Source organism: Schistocerca serialis, chromosome 11 (assembly GCF_023864345.2).
Source record: "Schistocerca serialis cubense isolate TAMUIC-IGC-003099 chromosome 11, iqSchSeri2.2, whole genome shotgun sequence".
NCBI classification, from domain to species: Eukaryota; Metazoa; Arthropoda; class Insecta; order Orthoptera; family Acrididae; genus Schistocerca; species Schistocerca serialis.
This window is the reverse complement of record NC_064648.1, coordinates 87,213,389-87,229,880: the sequence shown is the minus strand read 5'-3', so window position 1 is coordinate 87,229,880 and position 16,492 is coordinate 87,213,389. Positions and strand designations below refer to the sequence as shown.

The window sequence follows — 16,492 nt, the reverse complement described above, 5'->3', positions numbered from 1 at the left end:
GTGGATACATCAGTTCCCGTGAGATCACCAAAGTTAAGCGTTGTTGGGCGTGGCCGGCATTTGGATGGGTGACCATCGAGCCGCCATCCGCTATTGCCATTTTTCGGGGTGCACTCAGCCTCGTGATGCCAACTGAGGAGCTACTCGACCGAATAGTAGCGGCTTCGGTCAAAGAAAACCATTATAACGACCGGGAGAGCGGTGTGCTGACCACACGCCCCTCCTATCCGCATCCTCCTGTAAGAATGACACGGCGGTCGGATGGTCCCCGTAGGCCACTCGTGGCCTGAAGACTGAGTGAGTACGATATATACAGTCGCAACATAGTTTGTAAAATTTTCGAAAAGTTCTTAACCAATTTATTTCAAACTTTTAGCCAATACTCTAATAAAGGTTTGGACGGACATAGGCTACGTATGTTTTTAAAGAACAATGAACAGATTTTCTCTTAAAACTGACTGTGAAAAAAAAGTGCTGTGCTGCTAAAATATGCCATTTCGTTTTCTTTCAGATAGTCGGTGTTAACTATTGTCGGAGGGTATTTAAACCATTTGACAAATTGTTTCTCAAACAAGAACTGCATCTACACCAAGGTAGTTTTTGTTTTTTCCTCACGATAGGCTTTAGGAGAAAACAGCAAAGCTATGTTTATGGCTTATCGACTTACGGTTAAAATACTACTACGGAATATGAATCGTCCGGAACTTTGTAATCCTACCCGTTCGCCGATGAAAACTATGCTCAAATACTGTCACAGTATCTGCTGTCGTCACATATCCAGCAGCTGGAAAGGTGTGTCTCATAACGCGTATTCGAGTGGTACCAAGCGATTTATGTATTAATTTCAAGCGATTTCAGTGGCCAATCAAGGTTTCGTTTACAGTACAAGTAAACAAGTCTGAGGAAAAGAGATGAGGGGGGAAGAGGAGCTGGACTGAGAGGGGGAGGAAATGGACAGACACAGAGGGGGCAAAGGGTATTAGAACGCTCATCCGAATCCGGCACATATTTAGCATTTGCGATACATTGCCTGATTCAGTCGTATTTAACATCAACAACAAACTTTGTATTCAAATGGTTCAAATGGCTCTGAGCACTATGGGACTTAACTCCTGAGGTCATCAGTCCCCTAGAACTTAGAACTACTTAAACCTAACTAACCTAAGAACATCACACACACCCATGCGCGAGGCAGGATTCGAACCTGCGACCGTAGCAGTCGCGCGGTTCCGGACTGAGCGCCGAGAACCGCTAGACCACCGCGACCGGCTGAAATGATAATAGCTACAGTACTGAAAACACACAGAAGAGACTGTAGCGCCTATAACCGCTCGGCCACCCCGGACGGTCTTTATATTCAGCTCCAGCTATTAAATGCTCAATTTCTACCGCCTATCGTTGGTTTGGGACACCACATGGATGTTTTACGGTTATTTGTTACTGTGGAACGTACTGACATGAACTGCATTAGCAGTCGTCAGTCACACTGTTGCCCATTAAAATTCCAACGCACAGTGTGCAACAAGTATCAGATCAACATTAAGTGTACTACGTTCTTGGATGTGCAGACTATTAACATTTCAGTGTGACCGAAAGAGCAGGTATCAGTAATGCTATCTACGTTACGAATTATACAGAGGCCAAGCTGAGACTCCTGCGCATGAGTGAGGATACCAATTGGGTACCTGTGAAGCGTCTCTGTCACTATTGAAAACGCTGTAAAAGTTCAATTATTTGTTAACCATTTGTACAGTCGCCTTGTTCCACACAGGCCTTGTAGCCGATGTCTCATTCAGCTGCGTGTTGGATTGATGTTCATGGCTTCCGAGCCAGCTCTGCTGGAGTTTGTGCTCGATCCCACTCCGAATCCTATGTTGATCCTTGATGACGCATCCGCGATGTGGTGTTGTCTGAAGTCGTGTGGCCGGTCGATCTCCTTCCTACCGGCCAAAATGGTTTCAGCACTCAGAGGTACCTAAGTGTTGAACGGCATGGTGGACCCCACGAGGCCCTGTTGCCGGTTTCCACGCTGAAATTCGGTGCTGGTGTGGTGTTGTCGGAAGGCAGTCAGCTTCTCCATCAGCAGTTGGTAGGGGGCAAACAGTATGACGTTCATCAGGTGAAGATCGTCATCAGAAGTATATCATCGGCCGGTTCGTAGACTGTTCTGGGGTATGTAGATTTCCTACAGTATAGTAATCACGGAATCGAGTGCTATTACTGTCAACGCCATCGATCCCAATGATCAATTCCTAGAGAGGTGGAGAGCTGGAGTATTCAAGGGAGCTAAAGTGAGGCTATGACGCAATGCTCGGTTCGTAGTGATTGCATGTGTCATTCTGATTCTGCTGTATTTACCTAACAGGCTCTTAACAACTCTGATCTGGTTCTCATGAAATATGTTCAATTTCTTGCCACCATCTCTTACAAGCTAACTGATATGCTTGTTATGTTTCCATTGGTTTTCTGTCCCTTGCTGTTTTCTGCCGAGTTCGTGTTCGCCCTCTGTCTCGGTGCGGTGTTGTAACATGCTGAAGCCCGTTCCACTTGCGACATACCACTTATTTTCTGCTTCTGTCTCTACCTCTGGCGTGGCCACACTTTGCTTGTAGCAAGGCGAGTGAGTTTTAGTAAAATTTTCTAATTTTCAACCTCTTACTATTCTGTGGTGTAACAGAATGTAAGAAAATTAACAAAGTGGGTTTCACATTTTTTTCCAGTTTACTGGCTTTTGGACCGTGCACATTCACACATCTTAACAGCATAATATCAACTACGACGATACTAATGTAGGGAGAACACAACACCCTGTCCCCGAGTGGAGGAAATCTGCGAGCTACCGGGAATCGAACATGGGCACCTCGCTTAGAAATCCGCTTCAATGACCACACAGCTACCGAGGTGGACAGGCTTCTCATTGAGATACCACATACGAATGTGTTTGTTTGTCAGACATTCGTGCTCTACGTCTTGTAAGAAGGAAAAACGTATCAGCAGGTGTAGGAATTCTGCAGGTACAGGACTGTGGTCACGATCCCACAACTATCACATGACTGTGAAATCAATGTACTCACCACCGCTATGCAGATCTATACAGCGCCACACGACTAGCGCCTGAGAGGAGACAGATTTTTTCGCTGGACTGTACGGTGTTTCACAGCCACGTGTCAAGCTGCGAGTGAGGAAATAGCGTTGTATGGAGCAAGACAAGTACCCACATGTAAGCCGCGTGGTCTAACTCGCTGCTTCCTGAGCGCAAAGGCGTGCTTTTCCCCGACACGAATCCACCCGGAAGATTAGCGTGGAGGTCCGGTGTGCCGGCCACCCTGTGGACGGTTTTTAGGCGGTTTTCCATCTGCCTCGGCGAATCCGGGCTGGCTCCCCTTATTGTGCCTCAGTTACACTATGTCGGCGATTGCTGCACAAACACTGCCTCCACATACCCTTTACCATTATTATTATACCATGCAAACATTTGGGGTTACACTCGTCTGGTATGAGACGTTCCCGGGGGGGGGATCCACTGGGGATCGAATCGCACAATAACCCTGGATTCGGTGTGGGGTGGTCGTGTGGTGCCTTTTTTTGCCTGTGAGTATGGTTGAAAGGCGAAGTCTACAAAGAAAAAGTAACAACAAGAGCCTATTTGATCGTTACGATTGTGAGTAGTGCAGCCCACATAAAAGGACGCAAAGACGAATGTTCAGATGTGTGTGAATTCCTAAGGGACCAAACTCCTGAGGTCATCGGGCCCTATACTTACATACTACTTAAACTGACTTATGCTAAGAACGACAGACATATCCATGCCCGAGGGTGGACTCGAACATGCGGCGGGAGGGGCCGCGCAATCCGTGATATAGCGCCTCAAACTGCGCAGCCACTCCGCGCGGTGAGACAAAGACGACCTCAGATGAGCTGCACGTGAAGTTGTCAAGAGAAGTCAAAAATGCATTGGTATTGCCTTTGCTTTAAGTTTTTTTTTGAGTTACATACCAACAACTGCATCTCTGTACTCAATAAAAATTGGACACATGTTATATGTTTTTTTTTTTTTTCAATTCCTCTACACTATCACCTTGTGAAATATTTACAATACCTCCTGAAACACCCTGCATAATTTTATTAGGTATACCCACATATTCATGGGATTACTAATTAAAAATAAAATAACTTTTTTCATAAAGCAATAATGTTTGCATATTTATTAATTAACTCTTGAATACGATGATAAATGTAGAATTCAAATACGGGTAAAGGAAGCTGCTATCACTGTAAATTGAAGAATCTGTTTAATGTTTACTAGGCAAAAACTTTACGGACTAAGTTACTTCTTTTTACATAACTAGCAGTCTTTTACTGTTGCAGACCAGAGCGACTTGCCTTACATGATCTCTCGTTCCCTTGTTGCAGCTCAATACCGATGTACGTCTGCATGGCCATTGGGGTCATTGTCCTGGTGGCTGTCAACTACATAATCATAGTCGACGGTTCTAAGGTCAGTAGCTGCACAGTTCATTAGCACACCAGCTGACGAAAAGGTATCAGATTCCGTGTTGTGCTGCACACACTCCTCTGCATTAATCCTGCATCGACGTTTGTACGACGCGAGCCAAATTATGGTGTGTGGCGGAGGGTACTTTTCGTAGCACTATTATTTTCTGCCCTCCGATGGAATGGGGTATGTTCAACTGAATTTCCACACTAAGAGCTACTACCATAGAATTATTACACAGAAAAATACTGGAGTAGATCTACGGGATTTGCTGTCAGAACTTGTGTAGAAGTAATAATTGTGTAACACGCAACATCACAACACTCATTTTATTTCTATGCCAGTTTTCAGAAAATACGAAAACCTCGACAGTTGTTGAACCGAAACTATTTTATGGTTTACGACCGGTTTCGGAATAGTGTAATTCCGTCTTCAGCCATACACTGAAACTATAGGAATGAGTTCCCAACAGAACATTAAATTTCAAAGGTACATCAAATGTATCTATATTGTATCTAATTTCTTACATTTAGACAACCATTTCACAACACGTTTCACCTTTTTTTTTTTCAAAGATTTTTTGTTATTTTCAAGACTTGTTCAGCCAGCATGAATTGTTTTTCTAGCGTCCTTTGTCCGTGAAATGTCCTGAATTTAGTACTTTACAGAAAAACACCTGTCTAACTGTTAAATAAGACACCAATGTTCCTTTTTGTGCGCAAAATAGCTTGACCTCGAAGAGATCAAGTTTTTGATATATCATTTACGTAGCTATAACCAGCTCTTTGTCCAATATTTTAGTTTTAACTCAAATCACTAGTCAAGAGTCTCTTAACTACCCTGGGAACTTTCAAGTAATTATATTAACAGAATCTTCCGTCGGTTCTTGGTAGAACAACATTATAATAAATGAAAAGCACCAGTTTGCTTTTGTTCTACAATATTACTTTTATTGTAAACTGGTCTTCTGCTTACAAGGCCATCTTAAGACATTTACTGGTGCTTTTCATTTATTCAAGTAATTAAATGTATTTTTTTCTGAAACTAGACTTCATTCTGCTCAATTTGATGCGCCGTTTACCCACTGCGCACACACTTCGTTTCGCTATGAAAATCGAACAAGGCTCCACTGTGTAATACGTAGAGCGGTTTGTTTTCGCTCCGCCAAAACATTTAAAAAATGAAGAATGACCTTTAGACTCTTATTAATCATCACATGGTTTCGCACTCATTACTACTGCGTTTCTAATAAGGCGAAAAATGCAAAGAAAAACCATGTATCAGCGACGTATGGCAGGACTACGTACGAGCTCACGAGTTTCTACAACAACTACATCTACATACACACTCCACAAGTCACAATACGTGCGTGGCGGAAGGTACCCTGCACCACTACAAGTCATTTGCTTTTCTGTTCCATTCGCAAACAAAGCGAGGGAAAAACAACTGCCTGTATGCCTCTGTATGCGCCATAATTTCTCATCATGGCCCTTACGCGAAATTTTTGAATGGCGGCGGTAGAGTCGTTCTGTAGTCACTTTCAAATACCGGGTCTCCAGATTTTCTCAATAGTGCTCCACTAAAAGAACGTTGTCTTCCCTCCAGGGATTCCCATTTGAGTTCGCAAAGCATCTCCGTAACACTTGCGTGTTTTTCGAACCTACCGGTACCAAATCTAGCAGCTCGCGTCTGATTTGCTTCGACGTCTTCGTTCAATCTGACCTGGTATATATCCCAAACGCTCCAGCAGTACTCACGAATAAGTCGCACTAGCGTCCTATATGAGGTCTCCTTTACAGGCAAACCACTCTTTCACAAAATCCTCCCAATAAACCGAAGCTGGCTAATAATCTTCCCTACCGCAATCTTCACACTCTGCTACGCTAAGTCCAGATATCTAAATGGCGTGATTGTATCAAGCAGAACACTGCTAATGCTATATGCGAAACATGTTGTTGTTTTTGTTGTGGTCTTCAGTCCTGAGACTGGTTTGATGCACCTCTCCATGCTACTCTATCCTGTGCAAGCTTCTTCATCTCTGAGTAACTACTGCAACCTACATCCTTCTGAATCTGCTTACTGTACTCATCTCTTGATCTCCCTCTACGGTTTTTACCCCCACACTTCCTCAAGCATAAAACTGTCGTCCGCTTGATGTCTCAGAAAGTATCCTATAACCTATCCCTTCTTCTAGTCAAATTATGCCAAAAATCTGCAGCGTTCTTCTACAGCACCGCATTTTAAAAGCTTCTATTCTCTTCTTATCTAAACTGTTTATCGCCTCTGTTTCACTTCCATACATCACTCCATACTATTACCTTCAGAAAATTTCTAATACTTGAATCCGATTTTAACAAATTTCTCTTCTTCAGAAACGCGTTTCTTGCCATTGCCAATCTCCATTTTATATCCTCTCTACTTCAGCTTTCATTAGTTATTTTGCTGTCCAAATACCAAAAATCATCCACTACTTTAGGTGTCTCGTTTCGTAATCTAACTCTCTCAGCATCACCTGATTTAGTTCGACAACATTTCATTACCTTTGTCTTGCTTTTGTTGATGTTCATCTTATATCCTCCTTCCAAGATACTGTCCATTCCGCTCAACTACTCTTCTAAGTCCTTTGCTGTCTCTGACAGAATTACAATGTCATCGCCACATCTCAAAGCTTTTGTTCCTCCTCCCCGAACTTTAACTCCGAAGTTTTGTTTGGTTTCCCTTACAGCTCGCTCAGTGTACAGATTGAATAACATGGGAGATAGCCTACAAATCTGTTTCACTCCCTTCTCAACCACTGCTTCCCTGTTATGTCCGTCTACTTTTATAACTGCCTTTTGGTTTGTGTACAAGTTGTAAATAGCGTTTTGCTGCCCGTATTTTATTTGTGCTACCTCCAGAATTTCAAATGAAGTATTCCACTCAACATTTCCAAAGAATTCTCTAAGTCTACAAACGTTATAGACGTAAGTATGCCTTTCTTTATCAGATCTTCTAAGAGAAGTCGTAGGGTCAGTATTGCCTCGTGTCTTCTTACATTTCTCCAAATTTGAAACTGATTTTTCCAGAAGTCGGCTTCTACCAGTTTTTTCCATTCTCCTGTAAAGGATTCGTGTTAGTATTTTGCAATCGTGAGTTGTTAAACTGGTAGTTCGGTAATATTCACACGTGTCAGCACCTGCTTTCTTTGTAATTGGAATTATTATAGTCTTCTTGAAGTCTGAGGGTATACCATCTGTTTCATACATCTTGCATCTAAGAGTTTTGTCACCGTTGGCTCTCCCAAGGCTATCGGTAGTTCTCACAGAATGTCGTCCGCTCTTGAGACCTTGTTTTGACTTAGGTCCCTGTCAAATTCTTCTCACATATTATATTTCCAATATCATCTTCATTTACATCCTCTTCGATTACCATAATACTGCCTTCAAGCTTATGTCCCTTGTATATATCCACTACTTACTTCTTACACCTCTGAACATCCCCTTCTTTGCTAGGACTGGTTTTGATATTAATGCAGCTGCCTCTCTGTTCTCCAAAAGCCCCTTTAATTTTCCTGTAGGCGGTATTCATCTTTTACCTAGTTAAAGATGCTTCTAAATCATTACATTTGTCCTCTAGCCACTCCTGCTTAGCAATTTTCGACTTCCTGTCAATCTCATTTTTATACGTTTGTATTCCCTTTAGCCTGCTTCATTTGCTGCATTTTTATATTTTCTACTTTCAGCAGTTAGACTTAATATGTCCCGTTTTATGAAGTATTTCTACTTCCTTGTCTTTTTACGTATTTCATCCTTTGCTGTCATCATATTTCATGTCTCAAAGCTTCCCATTCGTTTTCTGCTGCATTCCTTTTCAACTGTTCTCAGGCAATCGTTGCCCAGAACTCCCCCCCCCCCCCCCCCGAACTTTAAAAAACCTTTCGTTCAACGTATGAAATATCAGCTCTTTAATGTCCTACCTTTTTGCAATTGCTTCAGTTTTAATATTCATTTCATAACCAATAATTTATCGTCAGAGTTCGCATCTGCCCTTGGAAATGTTTTACAATTTATATTCTGGTCCCGAAATCTCTGTCTTATCATTATATAATCGATCTGAAACCTTGTCCGTTCCACGTTTACAGCCTCCTTTTCTTAATAGAACGTCGCCTACCCTCCCACGTGAGTTCCCGAAGCATCTCCATAACGCTTAGGTGTTGTTCAAACATACTGGTAACAAATCTAGAAGCCCGCCTCTGAATTTCGTCGAAGTATTCCTCTCATCCGACCTGGAGCAGACCCTAAACACTCGAGCAATACTCAAGAACAGGTCGCACTAGCGTTCCATACGTGGCCTCCTTTACAGATGAACCACAGTTTCACAAAATTTTCCCAGTAAAGCAAAGTGGACCATTCACCTTCCCTATCGCAGTCCTCACATGCTTGTCCCATTTCACGTCACTTTGCAACGTTAAGCCCAGACATTTAAATGAGGTGACTGTGTCAAGCAGGACTGTACTAATGCTCTATCGGAACATTACGGATCTGTTTTTCCTACTTATCTGCATCAACTTCCTTTGTTCTACATTCAGAGCTAGCTGGAATTCTTCTCACCAACAATACTCTGATTAAAATTGCTTGATAGTTGACACTTCAAGCGTTGGAGCCAGTGTCCTACAATCAGAGCGCTGAACTTCACGCCAGAACCGTTCGCTGTTGCCAAGCTGCGTCAACACTTTGTCTATTCACTTCCAGTTCCTTCTTTCTAGACGTGTTTGGAACCCGTATCATGGGTCTGGCACTTTTATTTCGTATTTAATCAAAAATGACAACCACACCAAAAGCAACACGTGCACATACACAAGCGAGGGTGCGCACACACACACCCAACTACGCTAATCAAATATAGACGTTTCATACACAGCACCAAGTAAACACTGCTCGATACTTCTGCGATTCAGCACCAGGTATACACTTAGCATCATTACCAAGATAGGCTTACATTGGATCAGCTTCGCGCGAAATTGCGTGAAGCCGAATTTTTTAAGGCTGCAATTCATCGCTGTGACTGAATGAGCGCAGCCATAAATATAAGAACTTACTTCAGTGCTGCAGGCTAGAGCAATGGATTGCGTATTAACCTGCTGTGTTGAAAGCTGTCGGTTCGATCTCCTTAAATGCAACGAAAATTTTTACTTCTAAGTCTAATCAAATGCCTCTGATTATTATTTTCATTCAATTAATTGGTTTAAATGTATTTTTTTATTTCTAATTCTTCGTCACATCATTTTCATTATCGTACTGATTTTTTTTATTTTCTCTCATTTTCTTCCTATCATTCTTTTTTCGTGTGGAATGTGCCTGTATCGCCTATAATCTGTAACCAAATACGAATGAGGACCGCCGACCAGTTGGTAACTCAGCAGTTCGTGTAGCGAGTTTGATTTTACCTTCATGTAACCCACGATATCGAGAAATTACAGTTTTCTTTTAGCGCCGAAACTAAATTTCTTCTGTTCTGGGAGGAGGAGGATATTAGTGTTTAACGTCCCGTCGACAACGAGGTCATTAGAGACGGAGCGCAAGCGCGGGTGAGGTAAGGATGGGGAAGGAAATCGGCCGTGCCGTTTGAAAGGAACCGTCCCGGCATTTGCCTGAAGCGATTTAGGGAAATCACGGAAAACCTAAATCAGGATGGCCGGAGACGGGATTGAACCGTCGTCCTCCCGAATGCGAGTTCAGTGTGCTAACCACTGCGCCACCTCGCTCGGTCTTCTGTTCTGGGTTTGCAGCTTTCCAAACGCCGTAAATAAAGCGATCGTGATTTTAGTTCTGCTGCAGATTCTTGAATGCAGCTTTCTCGAATACATAGCATATCATGAGGCTATGGTTAGGTCAGGACATGAGTTTAGGCTCTGGGCTACAAAACGCGTCGTCTACCATTAAGGGGGGTTGGACGTCAAACGGGCCGACTTGGACCACGAGAGGCATCACAGGACATTTTAATTTCCACTGTCTATACTTTTACAAAGTGTAATTTTTCCTCCTACCTATGTAATTATGTAGTTCTCAATTCGTTCGAGCAATCAATCATTCATAATAGGAAACACAGTCATAGCTCAGTCACTCAAAATGATTCAGAAATTTTACTTGTTCGAATGAAATCAGGCGATGATTCTTCTTCTCTGGAGGCTCGTGCTTTGCGGCAGTCTGCTAATCTGTACAAATAAAATGCCTCGTAATTTTGGGAGCGTTGTATAATCAGTCGGGAAACCTCAGATCAAGCGGATATTTGGCTTTGATGAAGTTTAACCTTCCGAAGAATTAATGGAGCTCTTCGATTATTAAATGCAGGTTCGTATCCAGTCTTTCGGAAGTTCCCTTCTGATTAACAACTACGCAATATATCGATGAATATCATTAATTCTCAAATGTCAAATAATGTAAATTGTTAGACACCTTTTGTATCAAGGAGCAATATATATATGTTTCCCTTTTAATCGCACAATTTCGTATCAGTTATCTTTTGTCATAAATCTCAATATTCAGATTACAATTCTTCAAACAATGCTAAGGCTAATCGGCACGAAGACAATCTCGGAAGCTTTTTTCTAACAACCACCAGAGAGAGTACCACAAAGAATAATTATGCGCTCATGGCATAGCTATTGTATGAAACTACTTTGCACATGGATTCTGCGAATATGAAGATAGAGAATTAGTAAATGTCATTCAAGGGTAGAATTGTATCAGAATAATTCATCGAATATAAAGAGATATTACAAAATAAATTCATAAAATTTTGTCAGCATGACCAGGAAGGATTCAGGATTCACACTCGTAGCAGCGAAAGTTCAAAAACATAACAAAATAAATTTTTTTACATGTGAAATTTCATCATTTTTTCACTTACTGTTGGCTGCATTTGTTGCTATAGGTACAGTTTTCTTCACAAGTACCTATAGCAACAAATGCAGCCAATAGTAAGCGAAAAAATGATGAAATTTCACATGTAAAAAAATTTATTTTGTTATGTTTTTGAACTTCCACTGCCACGAGTGTGAATCCCGAATCCTTCCTGGTCATGCTTACAAAGTTTTATCAATTTATTTGTAAAAGTATAGACAGTGGACATTAAAATGTCCTGTGGTGCCTCTCCTGCTCCAAGTCCGCCCGTTTCAGGTCCTACCCCCCTTAACGGCATTTGTGAAATGACCCGCCATGTCTGTGTCTCGCCTATAACCGAGAGGTGGCCGGCAGCCGACGTGGCAACACTGTAGCGGCGAGTGACAGACCTCAACTGTCAGGTAATTTCAGTCGGACTATTCTCCTCAGTCCTAAGCTTAGATTTTGTGAATGAAAAGTTTATATTGTTGATCAATGCATTGTTCTTGCGCAAAATACTGAAATTAAAAAATTGGTGTGATTCATAAAAGTTATAGAACATGTTCGAAGTGAACAGTATTTATGTTAGAAAATAATTTGAATATGTGCAACATCTGGAAAATTCAATGTTAAACACCTAAAAGTTATAAAAACAATGTCACTGAAGTATGAAAATATAAGTACGGTAGTTGCCAAATGTAGTCCCTGTGTAGCACCAAAAACAATAAATGGCTATATTGTTGTGATGAAATAAACATCCACCTACTCTATAGTGTCGGCTCTATTAGCATATTACAGCAGGGCCTAAACACATTCTAGTACAAAATTATTAAAAACATACAGAAATCAAGTTCATTTTTCGAAGACGTACTGACACTGTGATGAACACCTTTTTTGAGCATCTGGTGCAATCCACTCGGAACATGCAGAGATGGAAAACAAGTGATACAGTGAAAGCACACGTTGTAAAGTACACTGAAGTGCCAAAGAAACAGGTACACCTGCCTAAAGTCGTGTAGGGCCTCCACGAACACTCTGAAGTGCCGCAACAGGACGTGGCATGTACTCGATTAATGTCTGAAGTAGTGCTGAACGGAACTGACACAATGCATCCTGCAGGGCTGTCCATAAATCCATAAGAGTACGACAGGGTGGAGATCTCTTCTCAACAGCATGTTACAAGGCACTCCATATATGCTCAATAATCTTCATGTCTGGGGAGTTTGGTGGCCAGCGGAAGTGTTTAAGCTCAGAAGAGTGCTCCTGCAGTCACTCTCTAGCAATTCTTGACGTTTGGGCTGTCGTGATGTCCTGCTGGAATTACCCGTTGGAATAAACAATGGACATGAGTGGATGCAGGTGATCAGACAGAATGCTTACATGCGTTTCACCTGTCTACACATATCAGGGGTCCCATATCACTCTAACTGCATACGCCCCACATCATTACACAGCCTCCACCACCCTGAACAGTCGCCTACTGATATGCAGGGTCCATTGACTCATGAGATTGTCTCCATATCTGTACATATCCGTCTGCTCGATACCATTTGAATTGAGACTCGTCTGACCATGCAAACTGTTTCCAGTCATCAACAGTCCAATGTCAGTGTTGACAGCCCCAGGCTAGGTGTAAAGCTTTGTGCTGTGCAGTCATCAAGGGTACACAAGTGGACCTTCAGCTCCAAAAGCCCATATGGATAATGTTTCATTGAATGGTTTGGACGCTGACACTTGTTGATGGCCCAGCATTGAACTCTGCAGCAATTTGCGGAAGGGTTGCACTTCTGTCATGCTGAACAATTCTCTTCAGTCGACATTGGTCCCATGCTTGCAGAATCTTTTTCCAGGGCACTGATGTCTGAGATTTGATGTTTTACCAGATTCCTGATGTTCACAGTACACTCGTGAAATGGTTGTATGGGAAAATCCCCAGTTCATTGCTACCGAAGAGATGGTGTGTCCCATTGCTCGTGTGCTGAGTATATCACCACGTTGAAACTCACTTAAATCTTGATAACCTTCGATTGTAGCAACAGTAACCAATCTAACAAGTGTGCCAGACACTTGTCATCTTATATAGGAGTTGCTGACCACATCTCCGTATTCTGCCTGTTTACATATCTGTACATTTGCATACTCATGCCTATACCAATTTCTTTGGCGCTTCAGTGTACATCTTACAATTACGCACTGCAAGTCTGATTTATTCCCTGAGATAGGAAAAAATAAAATTTCTACATAGAGACTGAGGCTATAAAACTTTTGTTGTAATTCACCTTGTATCTTTCTACAATCACTCTCCTTTGACTCCCTCCTGTACATAACAGCAGCGTCAGGAAACAACCGCAGATGGCTGCCCACCCACTTATTTCACTGTGTGTTGTTACAGTCCGCGCCGGGCCCCATCCGCAGGCTGTCAGAGAAGGTGTTCCAGGACCGTGCGGCGGCGCAGCTGCTGGCGGCCGTCTCGCTAGCTGCTACTACGCTGGTGGCGCTCTCCCCCCTGGTAAGTCGCCCCTACCACTCTGGTGGCGCTCTCCCCCCTGATAAGTCGCCCCTACCACTCTGGTGGCGCTCTCCCCCGTGGTAAGTCACCCCTACCACTCTGGTGGCGCTCTCCCCCATGGTAAGTCGCCCCTACCACGCTGGTGGCGCTCTCCCCCCTGGTAAGTCGCCCCTACCACTCTGGTGGCGCTTCCCCCCCCTGGTAAGTCGCCACTACCACGCTGGTGGCGCTCCCCCCCCCCCCTGGTAAGTCGCCCGTACCACTCTGGTGGCGCTCTCCCCCCTGGTAAGTCGCCCCTACCACTCTGGTGGCGCTCTCCCCCATGGTAAGTCGCCCCTACCACGCTGGTGGCACTCTCCCCCCTGGTAAGTCGCCCCTACCACGCTGGTGACGCTCTCCCCCTGCTAAGTCGCTCCTCCCACGCTGGTGGCGTTCCTCCCCCCCCCCCCCCCATGGTAAGTTACCCCTACCACGTTGGTGGTCCCCCCCCCCCCCTGGTAAGTCGCTCCCACCATGGCAGCGAGCGCATCGCCGAGCACCTGCGAGCTATTCATGGCGTTGCACTGCTACTACCGGATGCTTCACTCTGTCAAACAATGTCTTCAGCTACAAACACTAATAATAAGAAATTCTTCTGATTTAAATTATGAACTCTGCACCAGTTACTTTTTTGCAGCTTAGCACAATGCGTTTCTAGAATTTCTTCTCATTTTCAAGTACATTTGTGCATTTGTTTACATGAATATGTTTGGTGATGATTGCATGTGTGATTTTCATTATTTAAATCGTAATGATATATTTGTAGGATTTCACAAAACGTCTAATATGATGAACGAAATTAAGAAAAGAATTGTGAATTTTAATATTTTCCATCGTTCGTTATTTGCTTCTGCAAGGTGTTTAAAAAATATTTTTACAAACTTAGGGGACAGGTTCGTTAAAGAAAAACAAGGAAACAGTCCAAATAAACATATGTCACAAAATACTTCGTTTCTGAGTTATTTGGTATGAAACAGAATAGTATGGGGTAGAAATTAGAAAAAGGTTTATTCAAAATCACTCACATAGCCTCGGGAAAATTCATGTCATGCCGGACATGGAGGCAGAAGATGGATGTCAGCTAGGATCCAACACGCAGCTGAATTAGCAACACCTCAGGTTGCTGCAGAAGAACTATGATTTGTAAACATTGAGAATAACTAATTCAATTCTAATAATGCTCCACTCCCTTTATCGATGCTTAACACATTCCCAATAGCTCTCCTGCTTTCATGCAGAGGTGTCTCCTCTTGGCCCTTGGGAGTTGTTGATGAAAGTTGCTACTCAGAGGCTTTCCAGTTTCAGACCAACACCTCCACTTGTACATGCACTCTTTTGACTCTCTGTATCCCAGGTGGCGACCTCCGACAAATGTTCACGTCCATCATTCCTCTGTCTTCATTGTACCCATTGTATACATGTAGTACAGGTGTGTGTTAACTGGAATTGCCCCATTCAAGCACAGCAGGGAATTCATTTTGTGAACGACCACACACGGTTTTGCGACAGCCGCATTAATGATAAAAGATTCAATGGTGGACAGCTGCACTTGCCGAGGAGTGAACATAGCACCATAAACTATAGATCTAGGAAGACCATATCTTACTCGTACACCAGATCAGGAAGAGCATGTTTTATGGCCTGTTGAGGAAGAGGCAGCTATCAGCTCAAGACAAGTGACCCTGGCATCTGGTACGTACGTCGCCAACTTCAGCATAAAGCACAGTTTACAAGCAGCTTGTGTACCCATATCCTCTTCAACGTGTGCAGGGTGTTATGACTGCTGATCACTCACCGCAGGAAAACTATTGTCCTTAATTTGTTGTACAAGCTGCCAATATGTATTTTATCTCATCAGTTTTGTTTACAGCTTAGGTAATGTTTGGAAGAGATGAACTAATAAATTGCCATAAGCAATACACATGGGCCAATCGCAGTCCTTGAGCTACAGCATAGGCTAAACATCAGCATCAGTTTAAGATTAATGTGTGGGCTGCAACTGTAGATGACTGTCTGGTAGGGTCCTACTTCTCCACGCCACATCTGACAGGTACTGTCTACACTCAAAAACCTGCTGGAAGCAGTGACTTTGCAGCTAATAAGAAACGCATGATTTATGCGTGATGGAGCTCCACCATCTTTCAGTTTCAGTGTTGTAGATGCACATGCTGGTACCCACTGTGACAGATGGACAGGTAGATGAGGAACAGTTCCATGGCCTGGACGTTCCATACACCTCCAAGCACTAGATTATTGTCTCTGGGGGACCTAAAACTAACGATATATGCAGCTAACCAGCTGAATGCAGAAACTCTTCATTAACGTGTCATGCAAACATGTGGAACCATTTAAAACTATCAGGGAGTATTTGAAGTGGATCGACAGTCAGTACTTCGATGAGTGCAGCGTGTTTAGGAAAAAGAGGAGGACATTTCGAGCATTTATTATGAGCTTATATGTTAATGAGCTACCAACACCTAAATTGTAGACTTTCATGAAAAACTCGATAACGAAAGATTTTTTGGACGTATGTTTATATGAACTTTTTGCTTGTTTGCATCCAAGGAACATGTCAGCAGTATTTGCCAA

The 16,492-nt window shown here is 42.9% G+C and overlaps 1 protein-coding gene across 1 annotated transcript in view; it reads left to right on the top strand.

The window, feature by feature from the left end:
* LOC126426481 (adenylate cyclase type 5-like) overlaps positions 1-16,492 on the top strand; it is an 858,869-nt gene that overhangs the window by 650,572 nt on the left and 191,805 nt on the right. Inside the window, exons 11-12 of the mRNA XM_050088392.1 lie at positions 4,414-4,498; positions 13,748-13,864. Of these exons, the coding sequence (XP_049944349.1) occupies positions 4,414-4,498; positions 13,748-13,864 (202 nt within the window). The remainder of the gene's footprint in view (positions 1-4,413; positions 4,499-13,747; positions 13,865-16,492) is intronic.